Raw genomic sequence first — 17537 nt, 5'->3', positions numbered from 1 at the left:
TTTACTTTATATTATAGTTATCAAACCCAAATTTAGTATGTGGCATTTAGGATTTATACATTTAAAATTACAGCATTCTGAATAAGATTATTCCATCCCTGATAAAAAAAAGTACACGTGACAAATGTATGGACAATGAAACATGAAACTGATTTGATAATAATAAACACATGACGTGTCGCATTTGATAATAATAAACACATGACGTGTCGCATTTGATAATAATAAACACATGACGTGTCGCATTTGATAATAATAAACACATGACGTGTCGCATTTGATAATAATAAACACATGACGTGTCGCATTTGATAATAATAAACACATGACGTGTCGCATTTGATAATAATAAACACATGACGTGTCGCATTTGATAATAATAAACACATGACGTGTCGCATTTGATAATAATAAACACATGACGTGTCGCATTTGATAATAATAAACACATGACGTGTCGCATTTGATAATAATAAACACATGACGTGTCGCATTTGATAATAATAAACACATGACGTGTCGCAGCCATACTTTCAGTTCAAGCAGAAGTGTTCCCCAAACTGCCACCAGCTACTGATGTTATTGAAAATGAAATTGAGTTATTGTTTACAATTTCTCTTCCATTACGAGGAGATATTACATAACATTTTCTCTACTGTAGTTTTCAATTATAATATGTCAAATAGGAAATATTTTTAAAGATATCTTTATATCCGGGTTACCTAATACTAATACTACTCTCTTATATATTCAAATTGACTGTTGTGTTTACTATTACAGATAAAAGAAATAAGATTTGATCGGGTTAGTAATATAAATAAGAAATAAGCCAACGTATAATATTATCTTTTATTGTTAGTCAAAAACAAAACAAACAGTGTCAAACTGTTCTATTACTCTATGTCCCCTAGATCATCGTACAGAACACCGTTATCGCTATTTTCACTTGGTACACAGTTCAAGGTCCAGCAGTATTTAATGTACATTGTACATTTTCTCGAATAGTACATCCGCCAATTAATGGTAGGGGACATGTATTGCTTATGCAATACTCTCGTTAAATGTACAAAGTCTGTCGAAGCATCGGGTCATACAGATTTGATAACCTATTATTAAAACCATTGTTGCATAATTGCTGCACAAGTATTATGTGCTTAGATATTTTCTCAATACCGACTCAGTGTTAAACCCAAGACATGTAGGATAGAAGGTGACTGTTCGTTCTCCAAACGCTCGTCCTTAGAGGCGAAAGGGTAATATATCTATTTAATATAAATTATCCACACCTCCCTCCCTATCCCGTGGGGATTCGGTTAGAATATACCCTATTTACCCCTTGTAAGAGGTGACTTCGGATGAGACAGCAAACACCGAGGCTTCGTGTCACAACAGGTGTGTCACGATAAAGATCCCTCCCTGCTTAAAGGCCGTATGCGCCGAGCATAGGCTCAAATTTTGCAGCCCTTCACCGGCAATGGTGACGTCTCCATATGAGTGAAAAACTCTCGAGCGGGACGTGAAACGATATACAAGCAACCAACCCACGGGGTCTCTGAATTGAACAAATTTGAACTACTTGCATATCAATGTAACTAATCATGACCCTGCTGTTGTTGTAATGAAGATTTTTAAAGATGTTTCCCAATATATTCCCATGTAAAACTATGAGACCCTATTATGGTCCCACCCTACTGCAGAGGGCCATCATTTTAAGAAAATTGAATCTGCACTACCTAGGGATTCTTGCATATCAACATGACTAATCATGGTCCTGTTGTTCTTGAGAAGAAAATTCTACAATATTTTCCCTATATCCACATGTAAATTTTGATTCCTTGCTGTGGCCCCATCCTACCCCCGGTGACTATGATTTGCACGAACTTGAATCTGCTCTATGTCAGGAAGCTGTCGTGTAAATTTCAACTTGTCTGGTCCAGTTCTTGAGAAGAAAATTCTTAATGATTTCCTCTATATATCCGCATGTAAATCTCTAATCCCCCATGGTGATCTTCCCTACCCTCAAATTTGAATCTGCACTATGTCAGGAAACTTTTAAGTTAATTTCAACTTTTCTGGCCAGTGGTTCTTAAGAATTTTTTTAAATGGCGCCATCCTATTTTTTCTTGATTAACCCCTCTTTGAAGAAGACATGGGAATTAATTTGAACATATTTGAATCCCCTTCAATCAAGGATGATTTGTAATGAGTTTTGAAATTGGCCCAGTGGTTCTGAAGAAGAAGATCAAAATGTGAAAATTTTACGAAAACAACGAAAAAAAATATAATCAGAAAAGTGCCTTCGGATCAGGTGAGCTACAAACGAATTTTGCAATTACATAACTCTTATTACACGCTTTGATCTAAAAGAAGAGCGTATATCTAAACTCTTCGGGTTACAATTAAATGCCCGTTACATGAAGTGGCTTATCTCATTCACAGGACATTTCTCTATCCACTCATTAATTGCGCCTGTTTGGTAAGGATTTCAATGAATAACCCTCGTGTAACACCTACTTCATTCAACAAAGAATATTAGGAATGAATAATTTACATACACGGTATAAAGACATCTTCTACAAGTGATGACTAGTATTATGATTTTGTGAATAACAGATCAGCCAAGAAGAGTGGACTTGCGTGAAGGCCGACCTAAATACATACACTGTAAATTCTAAATTAAAATAAGGCACTGACTCACCTACCACTGCCCATTAAACATTAACAAAAGTAAAAAGAAAAGCACCACAGTATAATACATATTGCAATATTTGAAGCCAAAATTATCATTTATTTGATTTATTAGTTCTTTTTAAAAAATCTATTTCACAAATATTAATAAATTTGATGTAGATAGTTGATAGTTGTGACTTTTTTTAAGGTGTGGTTTGCATCATTAAAGCTTTAGAGTTTTAATTTTAAGGTTGCATCATTAAAGCTTCTATGTTTTGATGTGGGGTTGCATAATTACGTATCTTTTGATTACTTGGTAGTTCAGTACGCCCTGAATATGTAATTTATCCAAGTTTTTAATTGTTTTTATTTTATCATCACTTTTTCTCGTGTAGCTTTTTAAAAAATCTTAAATAGAATGTTTTGTGCACGCTTTTAGTTTTACTCATCACAATAAACCGGGTGTGGTCGGTCAGCAGGAGATGCTTACTCCTCCAGGGCATCTGGTCGCACCTCTGTTTTGTCCTTCTCGTCATTATAAATTTTATAGGATTTATATGAGATTGATCACACTGTTTGTTATCTTCACTTATTCATGAATTAGATTATCAACATTAGACAACATGTAGAGCGTTGCCTAGTTACTGGAGATTATCAACATTAGACAACATGTGGAGCGTTGCCTAGTTACTGGAGATTATCAACATTAGACAACATGTAGAGCGTTGCCTAGTTACTGGAGATTATCAACATTAGATAATATGTAGAGCGTTGCCTAGTTACTCTGTTTCTTTAGTAGTGCTAGTTGTAATCTTACTTCATTCATTGTATAAGCTTTAATGTAATCAGTTATCTCCCATTCGTAGGAAGGACCCCGTTCTGAAGAAGGGACAGGTTGTCACAAACCCTTGGTTATCCCTGTGCTCTATATAATTATTCTCACTGACTTCGCGTCTGATAGTTACGACATTAGTGGACAGATAGCATTGTTGGTTTTTTTTAATAGTTTGTATGTACATTAATTATATACACAATTTCTCTGAGTTTTATATCTACTTAGTATTCTCTTGACCTTATATCTACTTCGTAGATCCGACACTTTTGTGCGTAAGAGTGTTGTTGGTTTTAGTGCTTCTTATATCATTGTTTTCTACAATTTTATACCCACACATCCCGTCTCTATTTTGTTTTCTGCAATCCTATACCCACACATCCCATCTCTATTTTGTTTTCTACAATCCTATACCCACACATCCCATCTCTAGTTTGTTTTCTACAATCCTATACCCACACATCCCATCTCTATTTTGTTTTTTACAATCCTATACCCACACATCCCATCTCTAGTTTGTTTTCTACAATCCTATACCCACACACCCCATCTCTATTTTGTTTTCTACAATCCTATACCCACACATCCCATCTCTAGTTTGTTTTCTACAATCCTATACCCACACATTCCATCTCTAGTTTGTTTTCTACAATCCTATACCCACACATCCCATCTCTATTTTGTTTTTTACAATCCTATACCCACACATCCCAACTCTATTTTGTTTTCTACAATCCTATACCCACACATCCCATCTCTATTTTGTTTTCTGCAATCCTATACCCACACACCCCATCTCTATTTTATTTTCCTCATAGTCACCTTAGTTTACATTTTAGCATACCGTATAATCCGAAAAAAGTCGAATATTTTCTTTCTGTCCTTACTCCATTTTCAGTGCATCTTTCAAAAACAATCCTAATTTCAATCTTAAAATGTTAAACAACATTCAATAGTTATAAAAACACAAATTGCATTTCCAGTCTGCAAATGTACAGTGAGTGTGATAGGTTTTTAAATGTACAGTGAGTGTGATAGGTTTTTAAATGTACAGTGAGTGTGATAGGTTTTCCCTTAAATGGCATTCCATTCTATGAGTCTTTAAAAATCAAATTTCCATAACCACTGGGATTTTGTCCTCAAGAGATGCGTTAAGGACCTTCTGCCGTCCTGTCTTTCTTCGGGCAAGCACCTCAAGATAGGACAGTACAAGAGTGACATCTTTATTAGTACACCATTCCAGCAGGTTTTGAGAAAGCATTCCGTATCGTACGTACGAAAACCTATTGAACTCATTTTCGTAGCTGAAAAAAAGAGAAATTTTTGCGTTCTGAAGCAAAACGTTCGCGCTATAACGCGTAACTTCGCGAATTAAAGCGAAATTTTCGCGAATAAACATGTAAATTTCGCGTTATAACGTGTAACATTCGCGTTATAACGCGAAACGTTCCCGAAATCCAATCTAATTAAAATTAGATCCTTTGATCCGCTCACGTATATCGATACACAGTATATATGTGAGCGGATCAAAGGATCTAACTTTAATTAGATTGATTGAAATCAAGACTTAAAATGTCACAGAATTTCAAAGAACTATCAACCACTAAATCTCTGAATTTATGTTATGTTATTGGGTAAACTATGTTTAATCTACATTTGCTTTTGATTCATTTGATATCCTGAAAAACTCCTCAGAATGTCTCTAGAAAGCTTTTTTGTGATCCAAGTTCTTCCAATAGAAGATGAATCCACACTTTTCAAACGTTACATGTATGTCCCTTGGCTGTCATCGTTTGGAAAACTCATAGAATTCTCACAGCAACCTTTGCAACTAACTATTTCATAATTTTGTCATTTGATATGCTTTTGATTTGGTTTTGACATATTTTATTGTTTACAAAGATCTCTCCTATGTGACAATTAATAACAAAATAAGCACAACAGAATCAAACGTCAATAAGAGGATATTTTCAAAGCAGTCAAATTATATCAAGAGATATGCATATGCAAAATTACAAAGTACAGCTGGACAAGTCTATCGTTATTTTTCTTCATTGTAATGAACAAATATTTCATGCTACTTTTTTTAATATTGAGCGCATTCAATCCATAAATTCGTGTTTATAAGCAAAATCTACGCTTTGAAACCGCTAATTCAAGAAAGTTTCGCTTTATAACTCGAAAGTTACGCGTTTATTCGCGTTAATTTGCGAAAATTACACGTTATAATGTGATTGCTTCGCGTAAATCCGCGAAAGTTACGCGTTTATTTGCGAAAGTTTCGCGTTAATTCGCAAAAGTTTTGCGTTATAATGCGAATTTTTTTTTCAGCTACGAAAGTGAGCTCAATAGGCTTTCGTAATATGGCCCTCATCACCGACTTCCAAGAAGTTACAAAGCAAAAATGATTCATCAAGGTGTTCCTAACAAAGGCAAAACTAATTCAATCAACCAGATTAACGGGCCTAGACAGATGCAGAAGAGTAATCGTTTCAGACGCTGTAAAAGCAAAAGCCCAACCCCGTTCTGAATGTATTGAGTGAAAGATGAACAGTGATCAATCTCACAACTCCTGTAACTCCAACCACAGACCTCGTGCATTTCGAAAGGAATGAACAAGTGCCCCACACCACAAGAGGTCAACAATGAGAGGAAATCTGGACCTTTTAGGGTGCTTAAGACTCGAGGAATATTTCTACCATGAAGACTCTGATGACAGTTCCTCTCGGGATTCAATCAAAGATTTAAAAAGCCATATAGACCCAAGAGTGCCCGGAACCAGTTCCAGGTAAATGTAAAGTTCTAGAGGGTTACATGTACATTGATGCCGCAAACAAAAATAGAGAAAATCCTGACACAGCCAGAAAAAACCACTAGGATCCACATTGCTGTTTCTTAAAAAACGAACTGAAAGTCATCAAAAAACGAAGACGAAGGGTCGATTGGTTGTTTCTTTTACGTCCCGTCTAAAAGGTTTTCACTCATATTGAGACGTCACCAGCTGTAGGTTAAGTACCACAAATTTAGACCTATGCCTTGTGCTCAGGGCTGTAACAGTGAGGGTTCTTTAACGTGCCAACGCCTGCCGCATCAGGGTCCTCCGTTCTTAAGTAAGGTTATATCTGAGAGACCAATGCTTCTCACCACTAAATACCGAGTGATTGGTGAAGGAGCAATCACTACGTATATTTACATGTTAGGTTTGACGCAGCCATGGTACGAGCCAAGACCTCCTGGTTACGAGGCGAAGGCTCTACCACTGAACTACCGCGGTCGGTGACAAAAGGTCGACAGTAGTTTGTCGACAATTGTTATGAATAAAGAGACATATATGACAGTAGTCTAAAGACAACTCTCAGCCGAACGTTTTACAACGAAAACAAAAACCACCTCAATCTGACCCAACTGAGGACATCTCCGCCGAAATCACCCAGACGTTTCAGAAAAGGTATGAGAAATTGTGAAACCGGTGACACTATATTCGAGACACTTTTTCCAACTACATGTGACTGTCGACCAGGACAATTTCATCTCCTGCCGAAAATACATACAGACATTCAAGGCGTCCCTTCAGCAAGTACCATTGGGCATCTCACAGAGAAAATCTAAGAGTTCATCGATTTACATTTCCGTCCACAGGTAGAAGACTTGCCACATTAACTGAAGGTCACCTTGGACTACTTGAATAAAACATCCTCATCAAAAAGTTCATACCGGCTTTTATGTGGCGGTGTGATGTATTATGGATGCCATATCACTCAACACAAACATTCCACATGACAAAGATATCGAGGCTTGCAGGGAAGTATGGGATCATTTCAAAATTAAGGATTATCTCCCTCATGCATAGCTCTTATCCTTGGACGAATTTGGCTCCACTTGTTTGGCACGCTGTTTTTGGCTATATTTAGATCTAAAACTTCATAGTTATTTCGGATTTCAAACATTTCGGTTGAGCATCACTGAAGAGACATTATTTGTCGAAATGCGCATCTGGTGCATCAAAATTGGTACCGTATAAGTTTTACATAGTAGAGCTGTCCATAGCTATTCCACGGAGTCGCTTACTCGTCTCCTGGTACATGTACTCAGATTCAATAATTTCATGTTTAATGGTAATCACTACTTTCCAATTAGTGGCACTGCTATGAGAATCTTTATTGTATGCCAACATTCCCATGGGAAAACTGGACCGCAGCCTGCTTATGCAATCATCGGTTAGGCCCCTAAGCTGGCTGCGTTTCATCGATGATATTGTATTGAAGTGGTTCAACAGCCAAAACAATCTCAATAATGTTAGGGTCTTTGTCAACTCATTCCACCAATCTATCAAATCCAAGGTGGAAATATCTTATTCAAAGAACACGTTATTGGATACTGCAGCCAGATAGAATTGTCTCCACACCAAGCTCACTGATTCTCATCTGCACTTGATGTCTTCAAGATGTCATCCACCCCATACAGTTAAAGGTGCGCCAAAAGGTTTATTCACAATAATCCGCCATATCTGTTCAATGTACACACTTTAACAATAGCAAAGCCAATTCTTGAAGGCTGAGTGACAGATGCTATAAAGTGCTAAATGCACAACCAACAGTTAATGACTGGATACTAGTAATACAGACAATCTATCTTACAATATAATGACTGGATACTAGTAATACAGGCAATCTATATTACAATATAATGACTGGATACTAGTAATACAGGCAATCTATCTTACAACAGTTAATGACTGGATACTAGTAATACAGGCAATCTATCTTACAATATAATGACTGGATACTAGTAATACAGGCAATCTATCTTACAATATAATGACTGGATACTAGTAATACAGACAATCTATCTTACAACAGTTAATGACTGGATACTAGTAATACAGACAATCTATCTTACAATATAATGACTGGATACTAGTAATACAGACAATCTATCTTACAACAGTTAATGACTGGATACTAGTAATACAGACAATCTATCTTACAATATAATGACTGGATACTAGTAATACAGACAATCTATCTTACAATATAATGACTGGATACTAGTAATACAGGCAATCTATCTTACAATATAATGACTGGATACTAGTAATACAGGCAATCTATCTTACAACAGTTAATGACTGGATACTAGTAATACAGACAATCTATCTTACAATATAATGACTGAATACTAGTAATACAGGCAATCTATCATACAATATAATGACTGGATACTAGTAATACAGACAATCTATCTTACAATATAATGACTGGATACTAGTAATACAGACAATCTATCTTACAACAGTTAATGACTGGATACTAGTAATACAGACAATCTATCTTACAATATAATGACTGGATACTAGTAATACAGACAATCTATCTTACAACAGTTAATGACTGGATACTAGTAATACAGACAATCTATCCTACAATATAATGACTGGATACTAGTAATACAGACAATCTATCTTACAATATCATGACTGGATACTAGTAATACAGACAATCTATCTTACAACAGTTAATGACTGGATACTAGTAATACAGGCAATCTATCTTACAATATAATGACTGGATACTAGTAATACAGACAATCTATCTTACAATATAATGACTGGATACTAGTAATACAGACAATCTATCTTACAACAGTTAATGACTGGATACTAGTAATACAGACAATCTATCTTACAATATAATGACTGGATACTAGTAATACAGACAATCTATCTTACAACAGTTAATGACTGGATACTAGTAATACAGACAATCTATCCTATAATATAATGACTGGATACTAGTAATACAGACAATCTATCTTACAATATCATGACTGGATACTAGTAATACAGACAATCTATCTTACAACAGTTAATGACTGGATACTAGTAATACAGGCAATCTATCTTACAATATAATGACTGGATACTAGTAATACAGACAATCTATCTTACAATATAATGACTGGATACTAGTAATACAGACAATCTATCTTACAACAGTTAATGACTGGATACTAGTAATACAGACAATCTATCTTACAATATAATGACTGGATACTAGTAATACAGACTATCTTACAACAGTTAATGACTGGATACTAGTAATACAGGCAATCTATCTTACAATATCATGACTGGATACTAGTAATACAGACAATCTATCTTACAATATAATGACTGGATACTAGTAATACAGACAATCTATCTTACAACAGTTAATGACTGGATACTAGTAATACAGACAATCTATCTTACAATATAATGACTGGATACTAGTAATACAGGCAATCTATCTTACAATATAATGACTGGATACTAGTAATACAGGCAATCTATCTTACAACAGTTAATGACTGGATACTAGTAATACAGACAATCTATCTTACAACATAATGACTGGATACTAGTAATACAGGCAATCTATCTTACAATATAATGACTGGATACTAGTAATACAGGCAATCTATCTTACAATATAATGACTGGATACTAGTAATACAGACAATCTATCTTACAATATCATGACTGGATACTAGTAATACAGACAATCTATCTTACAATATAATGACTGGATACTAGTAATACAGACAATCTATCTTACAATATAATGACTGGATACTAGTAATACAGACAATCTATCTTACAATATAATGACTGGATGCTAGTAATACAGACAATCTATCTTACAACAGTTAATGACTGGATACTAGTAATACAGGCAATCTATCTTACAATATAATGACTGGATACTAGTAATACAGGCAATCTATCTTACAATATAATGACTGGATACTAGTAATACAGACAATCTATCTTACAATATAATGACTGGATACTAGTAATACAGACAATCTATCTTACAATATAATGACTGGATACTAGTAATACAGACAATCTATCTTACAATATAATGACTGGATACTAGTAATACAGGCAATCTATCTTACAATATAATGACTGGATACTAGTAATACAGGCAATCTATCTTACAACAGTTAATGACTGGATACTAGTAATACAGACAATCTATCTTACAATATAATGACTGGATACTAGTAATACAGACAATCTATCTTACAATATAATGACTGGATACTAGTAATACAGGCAATCTATCTTACAACAGTTAATGACTGGATACTAGTAATACAGACAATCTATCTTACAATATAATGACTGGATACTAGTAATACAGACAATCTATCTTACAACAGTTAATGACTGGATACTAGTAATACAGGCAATCTATCTTACAATATAATGACTGGATACTAGTAATACAGACAATCTATCTTACAATATAATGACTGGATACTAGTAATACAGACAATCTATCTTACAACAGTTAATGACTGGATACTAGTAATACAGACAATCTATCTTACAATATAATGACTGGATACTAGTAATACAGACAATCTATCTTACAACAGTTAATGACTGGATACTAGTAATACAGACAATCTATCCTATAATATAATGACTGGATACTAGTAATACAGACTATCTTACAACAGTTAATGACTGGATACTAGTAATACAGGCAATCTATCTTACAATATAATGACTGGATACTAGTAATACAGACAATCTATCTTACAATATAATGACTGGATACTAGTAATACAGACAATCTATCTTACAACAGTTAATGACTGGATACTAGTAATACAGACAATCTATCTTACAATATAATGACTGGATACTAGTAATACAGGCAATCTATCTTACAATATAATGACTGGATACTAGTAATACAGGCAATCTATCTTACAACAGTTAATGACTGGATACTAGTAATACAGACAATCTATCTTACAATATAATGACTGGATACTAGTAATACAGGCAATCTATCTTACAATATAATGACTGGATACTAGTAATACAGACAATCTATCTTACAATATAATGACTGGATACTAGTAATACAGGCAATCTATCTTACAACAGTTAATGACTGGATACTAGTAATACAGACAATCTATCTTACAACATAATGACTGGATACTAGTAATACAGGCAATCTATCTTACAATATAATGACTGGATACTAGTAATACAGGCAATCTATCTTACAATATAATGACTGGATACTAGTAATACAGACAATCTATCTTACAATATCATGACTGGATACTAGTAATACAGACAATCTATCTTACAATATAATGACTGGATACTAGTAATACAGACAATCTATCTTACAATATAATGACTGGATACTAGTAATACAGACAATCTATCTTACAATATAATGACTGGATGCTAGTAATACAGACAATCTATCTTACAACAGTTAATGACTGGATACTAGTAATACAGGCAATCTATCTTACAATATAATGACTGGATACTAGTAATACAGGCAATCTATCTTACAATATAATGACTGGATACTAGTAATACAGACAATCTATCTTACAATATAATGACTGGATACTAGTAATACAGACAATCTATCTTACAATATAATGACTGGATACTAGTAATACAGACAATCTATCTTACAATATAATGACTGGATACTAGTAATACAGGCAATCTATCTTACAATATAATGACTGGATACTAGTAATACAGGCAATCTATCTTACAACAGTTAATGACTGGATACTAGTAATACAGACAATCTATCTTACAATATAATGACTGGATACTAGTAATACAGGCAATCTATCTTACAATATAATGACTGGATACTAGTAATACAGGCAATCTATCTTACAACAGTTAATGACTGGATACTAGTAATACAGACAATCTATCTTACAACATAATGACTGGATACTAGTAATACAGGCAATCTATCTTACAATATAATGACTGGATACTAGTAATACAGGCAATCTATCTTACAATATAATGACTGGATACTAGTAATACAGACAATCTATCTTACAATATCATGACTGGATACTAGTAATACAGACAATCTATCTTACAATATAATGACTGGATACTAGTAATACAGACAATCTATCTTACAATATAATGACTGGATACTAGTAATACAGACAATCTATCTTACAATATAATGACTGGATGCTAGTAATACAGACAATCTATCTTACAACAGTTAATGACTGGATACTAGTAATACAGGCAATCTATCTTACAATATAATGACTGGATACTAGTAATACAGGCAATCTATCTTACAATATAATGACTGGATACTAGTAATACAGACAATCTATCTTACAATATAATGACTGGATACTAGTAATACAGACAATCTATCTTACAATATAATGACTGGATACTAGTAATACAGACAATCTATCTTACAATATAATGACTGGATACTAGTAATACAGGCAATCTATCTTACAATATAATGACTGGATACTAGTAATACAGGCAATCTATCTTACAACAGTTAATGACTGGATACTAGTAATACAGACAATCTATCTTACAAAATAATGACTGGATACTAGTAATACAGGCAATCTATCTTACAATATAATGACTGGATACTAGTAATACAGGCAATCTATCTTACAACAGTTAATGACTGGATACTAGTAATACAGACAATCTATCTTACAATATAATGACTGGATACTAGTAATACAGACAATCTATCTTACAACAGTTAATGACTGGATACTAGTAATACAGGCAATCTATCTTACAATATAATGACTGGATACTAGTAATACAGGCAATCTATCTTACAATATAATGACTGGATACTAGTAATACAGGCAATCTATCTTACAATATAAAGAAAAGAACTACAGGGTCTCATTGATTACTTTTTATTCTAAAATACACCCCCCCATCTGCCCATTTTACATAAGAACCAACGAATGATGGCAGTCTTTATGTAATCACTAATAGCCGCCGTTAGACGCCCAGGAACATAAAGGACTACACTGGACATTTCATTGCTAAATGGAGGCTTTAAAACATGTAATGATCGCAATCTCAGATGTCTTATATACAAATGTAGCTCTAGTACTAAAACCTTTAAGAGTCCTGTCACAGAGAGGACTTTCCTGTGCGACTCACTAAAATCCGAGTTTTATGTACGACTCACTAAAATCCGAGTTTTATGTACGGCTCACTGAAATCCGAGTTTTATGTACGACTAACTTTCACAGGACCTTGACCATCGTTAATTAATTTGATTCTTAATTAGGTCGAGGTAATTGGAGATCACATTATAAGTAGCATGTTCAACTGATCGTATGTGTATCTTTTATTCCAAACTATATTCATGTTGTTTATTGTGGACACTATTTTTAGTTAGTTAGCCAAGAAATAGTGCTGATTTTGATCAGTTGGTACTTTAACCTGTAAGGGATAACAAAAAAGCTTAATATTGTCTGATATATGTGATACTCATGGTGCTAAGAACTTGGTGAAAAAAGCAACATGCTTTACCAAAATTGGTAAACCATCCCTACTAGATGTCATTATCACCAACGAAAATTCAAACACAGGGAAAGTATGTAATTTTGGTTCAGGAATTAGTGACTGCCACAATTTTATATCTGTTCAGGTTGACATAACCATATTAGAGAGACAAGTAAAACGCAGATTATGTAGAAGTTTCAAACATTTTGATGCTGAAAAATTTGCAGAGGAATTAGAAACCAAATTATGCTTATTGTGTGATGGCAAAGATGTAAACAAGTGTTACAATGATTTTAGCAACTGCTTTCTAGATGTAGCTAACAAACATGCCCCACTGAAATCAAGAAAAATCCAAACAAAACAAGTCCCATATATGAATAAAGAACTTAGGAAGGCAATATACAAGAAAAAAATGTTGTTTAACAAGTACCAATCCATAAACTCCTCTGAAAATTGGGAAAAGTACAGAAAACAAAGAAACTATGTAACCACCCTAAAAAACAAGTCTATAAATCAATACTTCATTGAAAGATGTGCTGGAGGCCCAAAATCAAAAGATTTTTGGCCAACTGTAAAACCATTTTTAACAAACAAAGGATGCACCACACAGAAAGACTTAATTCTCTCGGAAAATAACACGCTTGTAAACAGCCAGAAAGAAGTATGTGAAATTTTTAATGACTTTTTCATAAATGTTGCTAAAAATATTGGGGATGCAGAACAAGTAGATGAAAATCACCCAAGTATACAGGCAATAAAAGCAAATAAAACAGAATTACCACAACAACATCCATTTTCCTTTAAAGCTGTCACTGAAGACTTTGTAACAAAAAGTATAATGAAAATAAATATTAAAAAAGCCACTGGTATTGATGGAATTTCTCCAAAACTCTTACACATCGCTTTACCAGTTATCAGCAAACCTCTAAGTCAACTAATTAACATGTCCCTATCAACATCAACTTTCCCTAACCAGCTTAAGATAGCACAAGTGACACCATTACATAAGAAGAATAGTTCATTAGAGAAGGGTAACTATAGACCTGTTAGTGTTCTTCCTGCAATCTCAAAAGTTTTTGAAAGAGCAATTGAAAATCAGTTAACAATGTTTTTTAAAAATGTTTTCAATCCTTTTTTGGCAGCTTTTCGGTCAGGTTTTGGATGTCAGTCAACTTTATTAAGAGTAATTGAAGATTGGAAACAAGCATTGGATAAAAACAAGTACACAGCAGCAATTTTAATGGACCTTTCTAAAGCCTTTGACTGCCTTCCTCATGAACTACTTCTTCTTAAACTAAAAGCATATGGTCTCTCAAAAGCAGCACGAGAGATGTTAAGCAGCTATCTCTCATGTAGAAAACAGTGTGTTAAAGTAGGGGAGCACACCAGCATCATGTCAAATATAATCAAAGGTGTGCCACAAGGGTCTATCCTCGGCCCCTTACTCTTTAACATCTTTATCAATGACCTCTTTCACTTTGTAAATAAATGTAATCTCTACAACTATGCAGATGACAATACTTTATCAAAATCAGATAAATCTTTAACTCAGGTAATAGCAGCACTTCAAGATGACAGTAGATCTCTGATTAAATGGTTTAAATCAAACAAAATGCAGGCAAATCCAGAAAAATTCCAAGCTATCTCTGTTGGAAACAAAACACACAATGAAAACATAGTTTTTGATTTAGATGGAATAAAAATTTCATGTGATGAAGAAATAAAATTGTTGGGTATTACAATTGATTTTAAACTTTCTTTCAACACACATATTACCAATATTTGTAAAAAGGCAGCAAGGCAATTAAATGTTCTTAAACGAATAGGCAAACATCTTAGCAAATTAGGTAAATTAACCATATATCATTCATTTATTATGTCAAATTTTAGTTATTGCCCGTTGACATGGCACTTCTGCACTGAACAAAACACCCGCAAAATTGAAAAGATTCAGGAAAGAGCTCTGAGGTTTATCTATGGTGACTATAAAAGTACTTACGAAAACCTATTAAAACAATCTAAATTGCCTTCACTAAAAACCAGAAGAATGCGAACAATAGCTTTAGAAACTTTTAAAATTATCAACAAACTGTCCCCACTTTTTTTACAAGATCTAGTTGTTATAAAAAACCATTCATACAATTTTAGATATACAAATACAGCGGAAATACAAAGACCCAGAACAACCAGGTACGGGATTAAATCTTTCAGATATGAGGCAGCAAAGCTCTGGAACTCTTTGCCAAACGAAGCAAGAAATATTACATCATATAATCTATTCTCAAATTATATTCAAAATTGGTGTGGGGAATTAAATTGTAAATGCAGCTCATGCAAATTCCAGCCTCTCCTGCCTAAATCTTAAAGTTTTGATCTAACTTCTAACTATGCTTCTAAGCTTATATGTACAAATTTAACTGTTTTATTTTTACTCCGCTCTGTCTCTTAGGTATGCATATTTATTTATTCTATGTATATATCCATATTTTTATGTTTGTGTTGCAAACTGTTTTCAGTTATGCATGCTCATCTTAATATAGCTAGTCCCTGTGTATATATATGCATGACTTGTGATGTCTGTATACAAGTATGCGTCCTGTTTTATTTCAAATTTCTGTTTTTATGTCTATGCATGCAATTATATATCATTAGTGCTTTGTGGGTTTTTTTTTAATGCTATATAGTCGGTTAAAGAGCTCTTAGCTCATGTTTATTGTTTACCTGTATATAGTTTTCCGACTTTAAATAAAAATTACTTACTTACTAACTTGTCACGAAAACTTAGTAATAGTTGTAGGTAAAAGATAATAATAATATAGAGGTATAAAGTACAATCTTTAATTCTAATTTTGTTAATTAAAGCTATGCTTCGAGATTGAAAAGTTTTTTCTAGCTTTCCTTCTTTAGAAAATTTCTAAGAAATCGTATCATTATGGTTATTGCTTTAAAATATAACAAATTCGACTTACCTGCATATCCTCTTTCAAGAATGAGCAAAAAGTTTAAAAAACACAATAAAATGTCCATTTTTCGTCACAAGTAAAGAAAACACAAGGCACAGAGGCTGTTTGATTTGGTCTTGCAGTTAGTGGAAGTTCTTAATGTGTCGTAGTAATATAAAGTTCTGATGGAATATCGTTCATTTCCGGTTTATAAGCTGTTCGGCTTATCGTAATAGGGATGAAAAATGACTTTGTTTATGCCTCAATCTTTTAAAGGGGTTTCCGGATCTATATGTACACTACAAGTGGAATTCTTTTTCTTTCTCTATAAATGATATGCACTATCTCGTCTATACACCTTCACTGTTTATTTCTATAGAGTGATAATGTCAGAGTAACACTGGTATATACCCACACCGTACTGTTGGCCTCTACACGGAATGTAAGTTTATTAAAGCTATCAATATCACACATGAATCTAGTCAGGTTGTACACACTTTTACCCATACCAGCCTTGTCAGTTTCATTCTAATGTATAAATTCGTGGACGTGTACTTAGTCCATCAAACTTAATGTCACTCTTCTGTAAATCATAGGTCAATCGAAACATCTGCAGTAAACATTACTGAAATCATCCTAAACGTGTCCTGTTTTGGTATGTTCAGGGACCTATGTTTGCTCATCTCTTAATTTTGTATTCTTTATAATATTTATCCATTTCCCAGCAGGA

General features: G+C 33.8%; 1 protein-coding gene across 3 annotated transcripts in view; it reads right to left on the bottom strand.

Moving 5' to 3' along the window:
* The window catches only part of LOC125657932 (low-density lipoprotein receptor-related protein 4-like), a 66558-nt gene extending 49561 nt beyond the window's left edge, over positions 1–16997 (bottom strand). For 2 of the 3 annotated variants that reach the window (XM_048888854.2, XM_048888855.2), the window contains exon 1: positions 16835–16993. In XM_048888854.2, coding sequence (XP_048744811.2) covers positions 16835–16892 — 58 coding nt within the window. In that variant the 5' untranslated portion in view covers positions 16893–16993. Of the gene's footprint in view, positions 1–16834 lie in introns of all 3 variants that reach the window. The other variant, XM_048888853.2, reaches the window with a different exon arrangement.
* Positions 16998–17537: the final 540 nt, after the last annotated feature.

This window comes from Ostrea edulis, chromosome 9 (assembly GCF_947568905.1).
Source record: "Ostrea edulis chromosome 9, xbOstEdul1.1, whole genome shotgun sequence".
Classification (NCBI taxonomy): domain Eukaryota; kingdom Metazoa; phylum Mollusca; class Bivalvia; order Ostreida; family Ostreidae; genus Ostrea; species Ostrea edulis.
The sequence above is the reverse complement of the archived record's forward strand: the minus strand, read 5'-3'. Positions and strand labels throughout refer to the sequence as shown.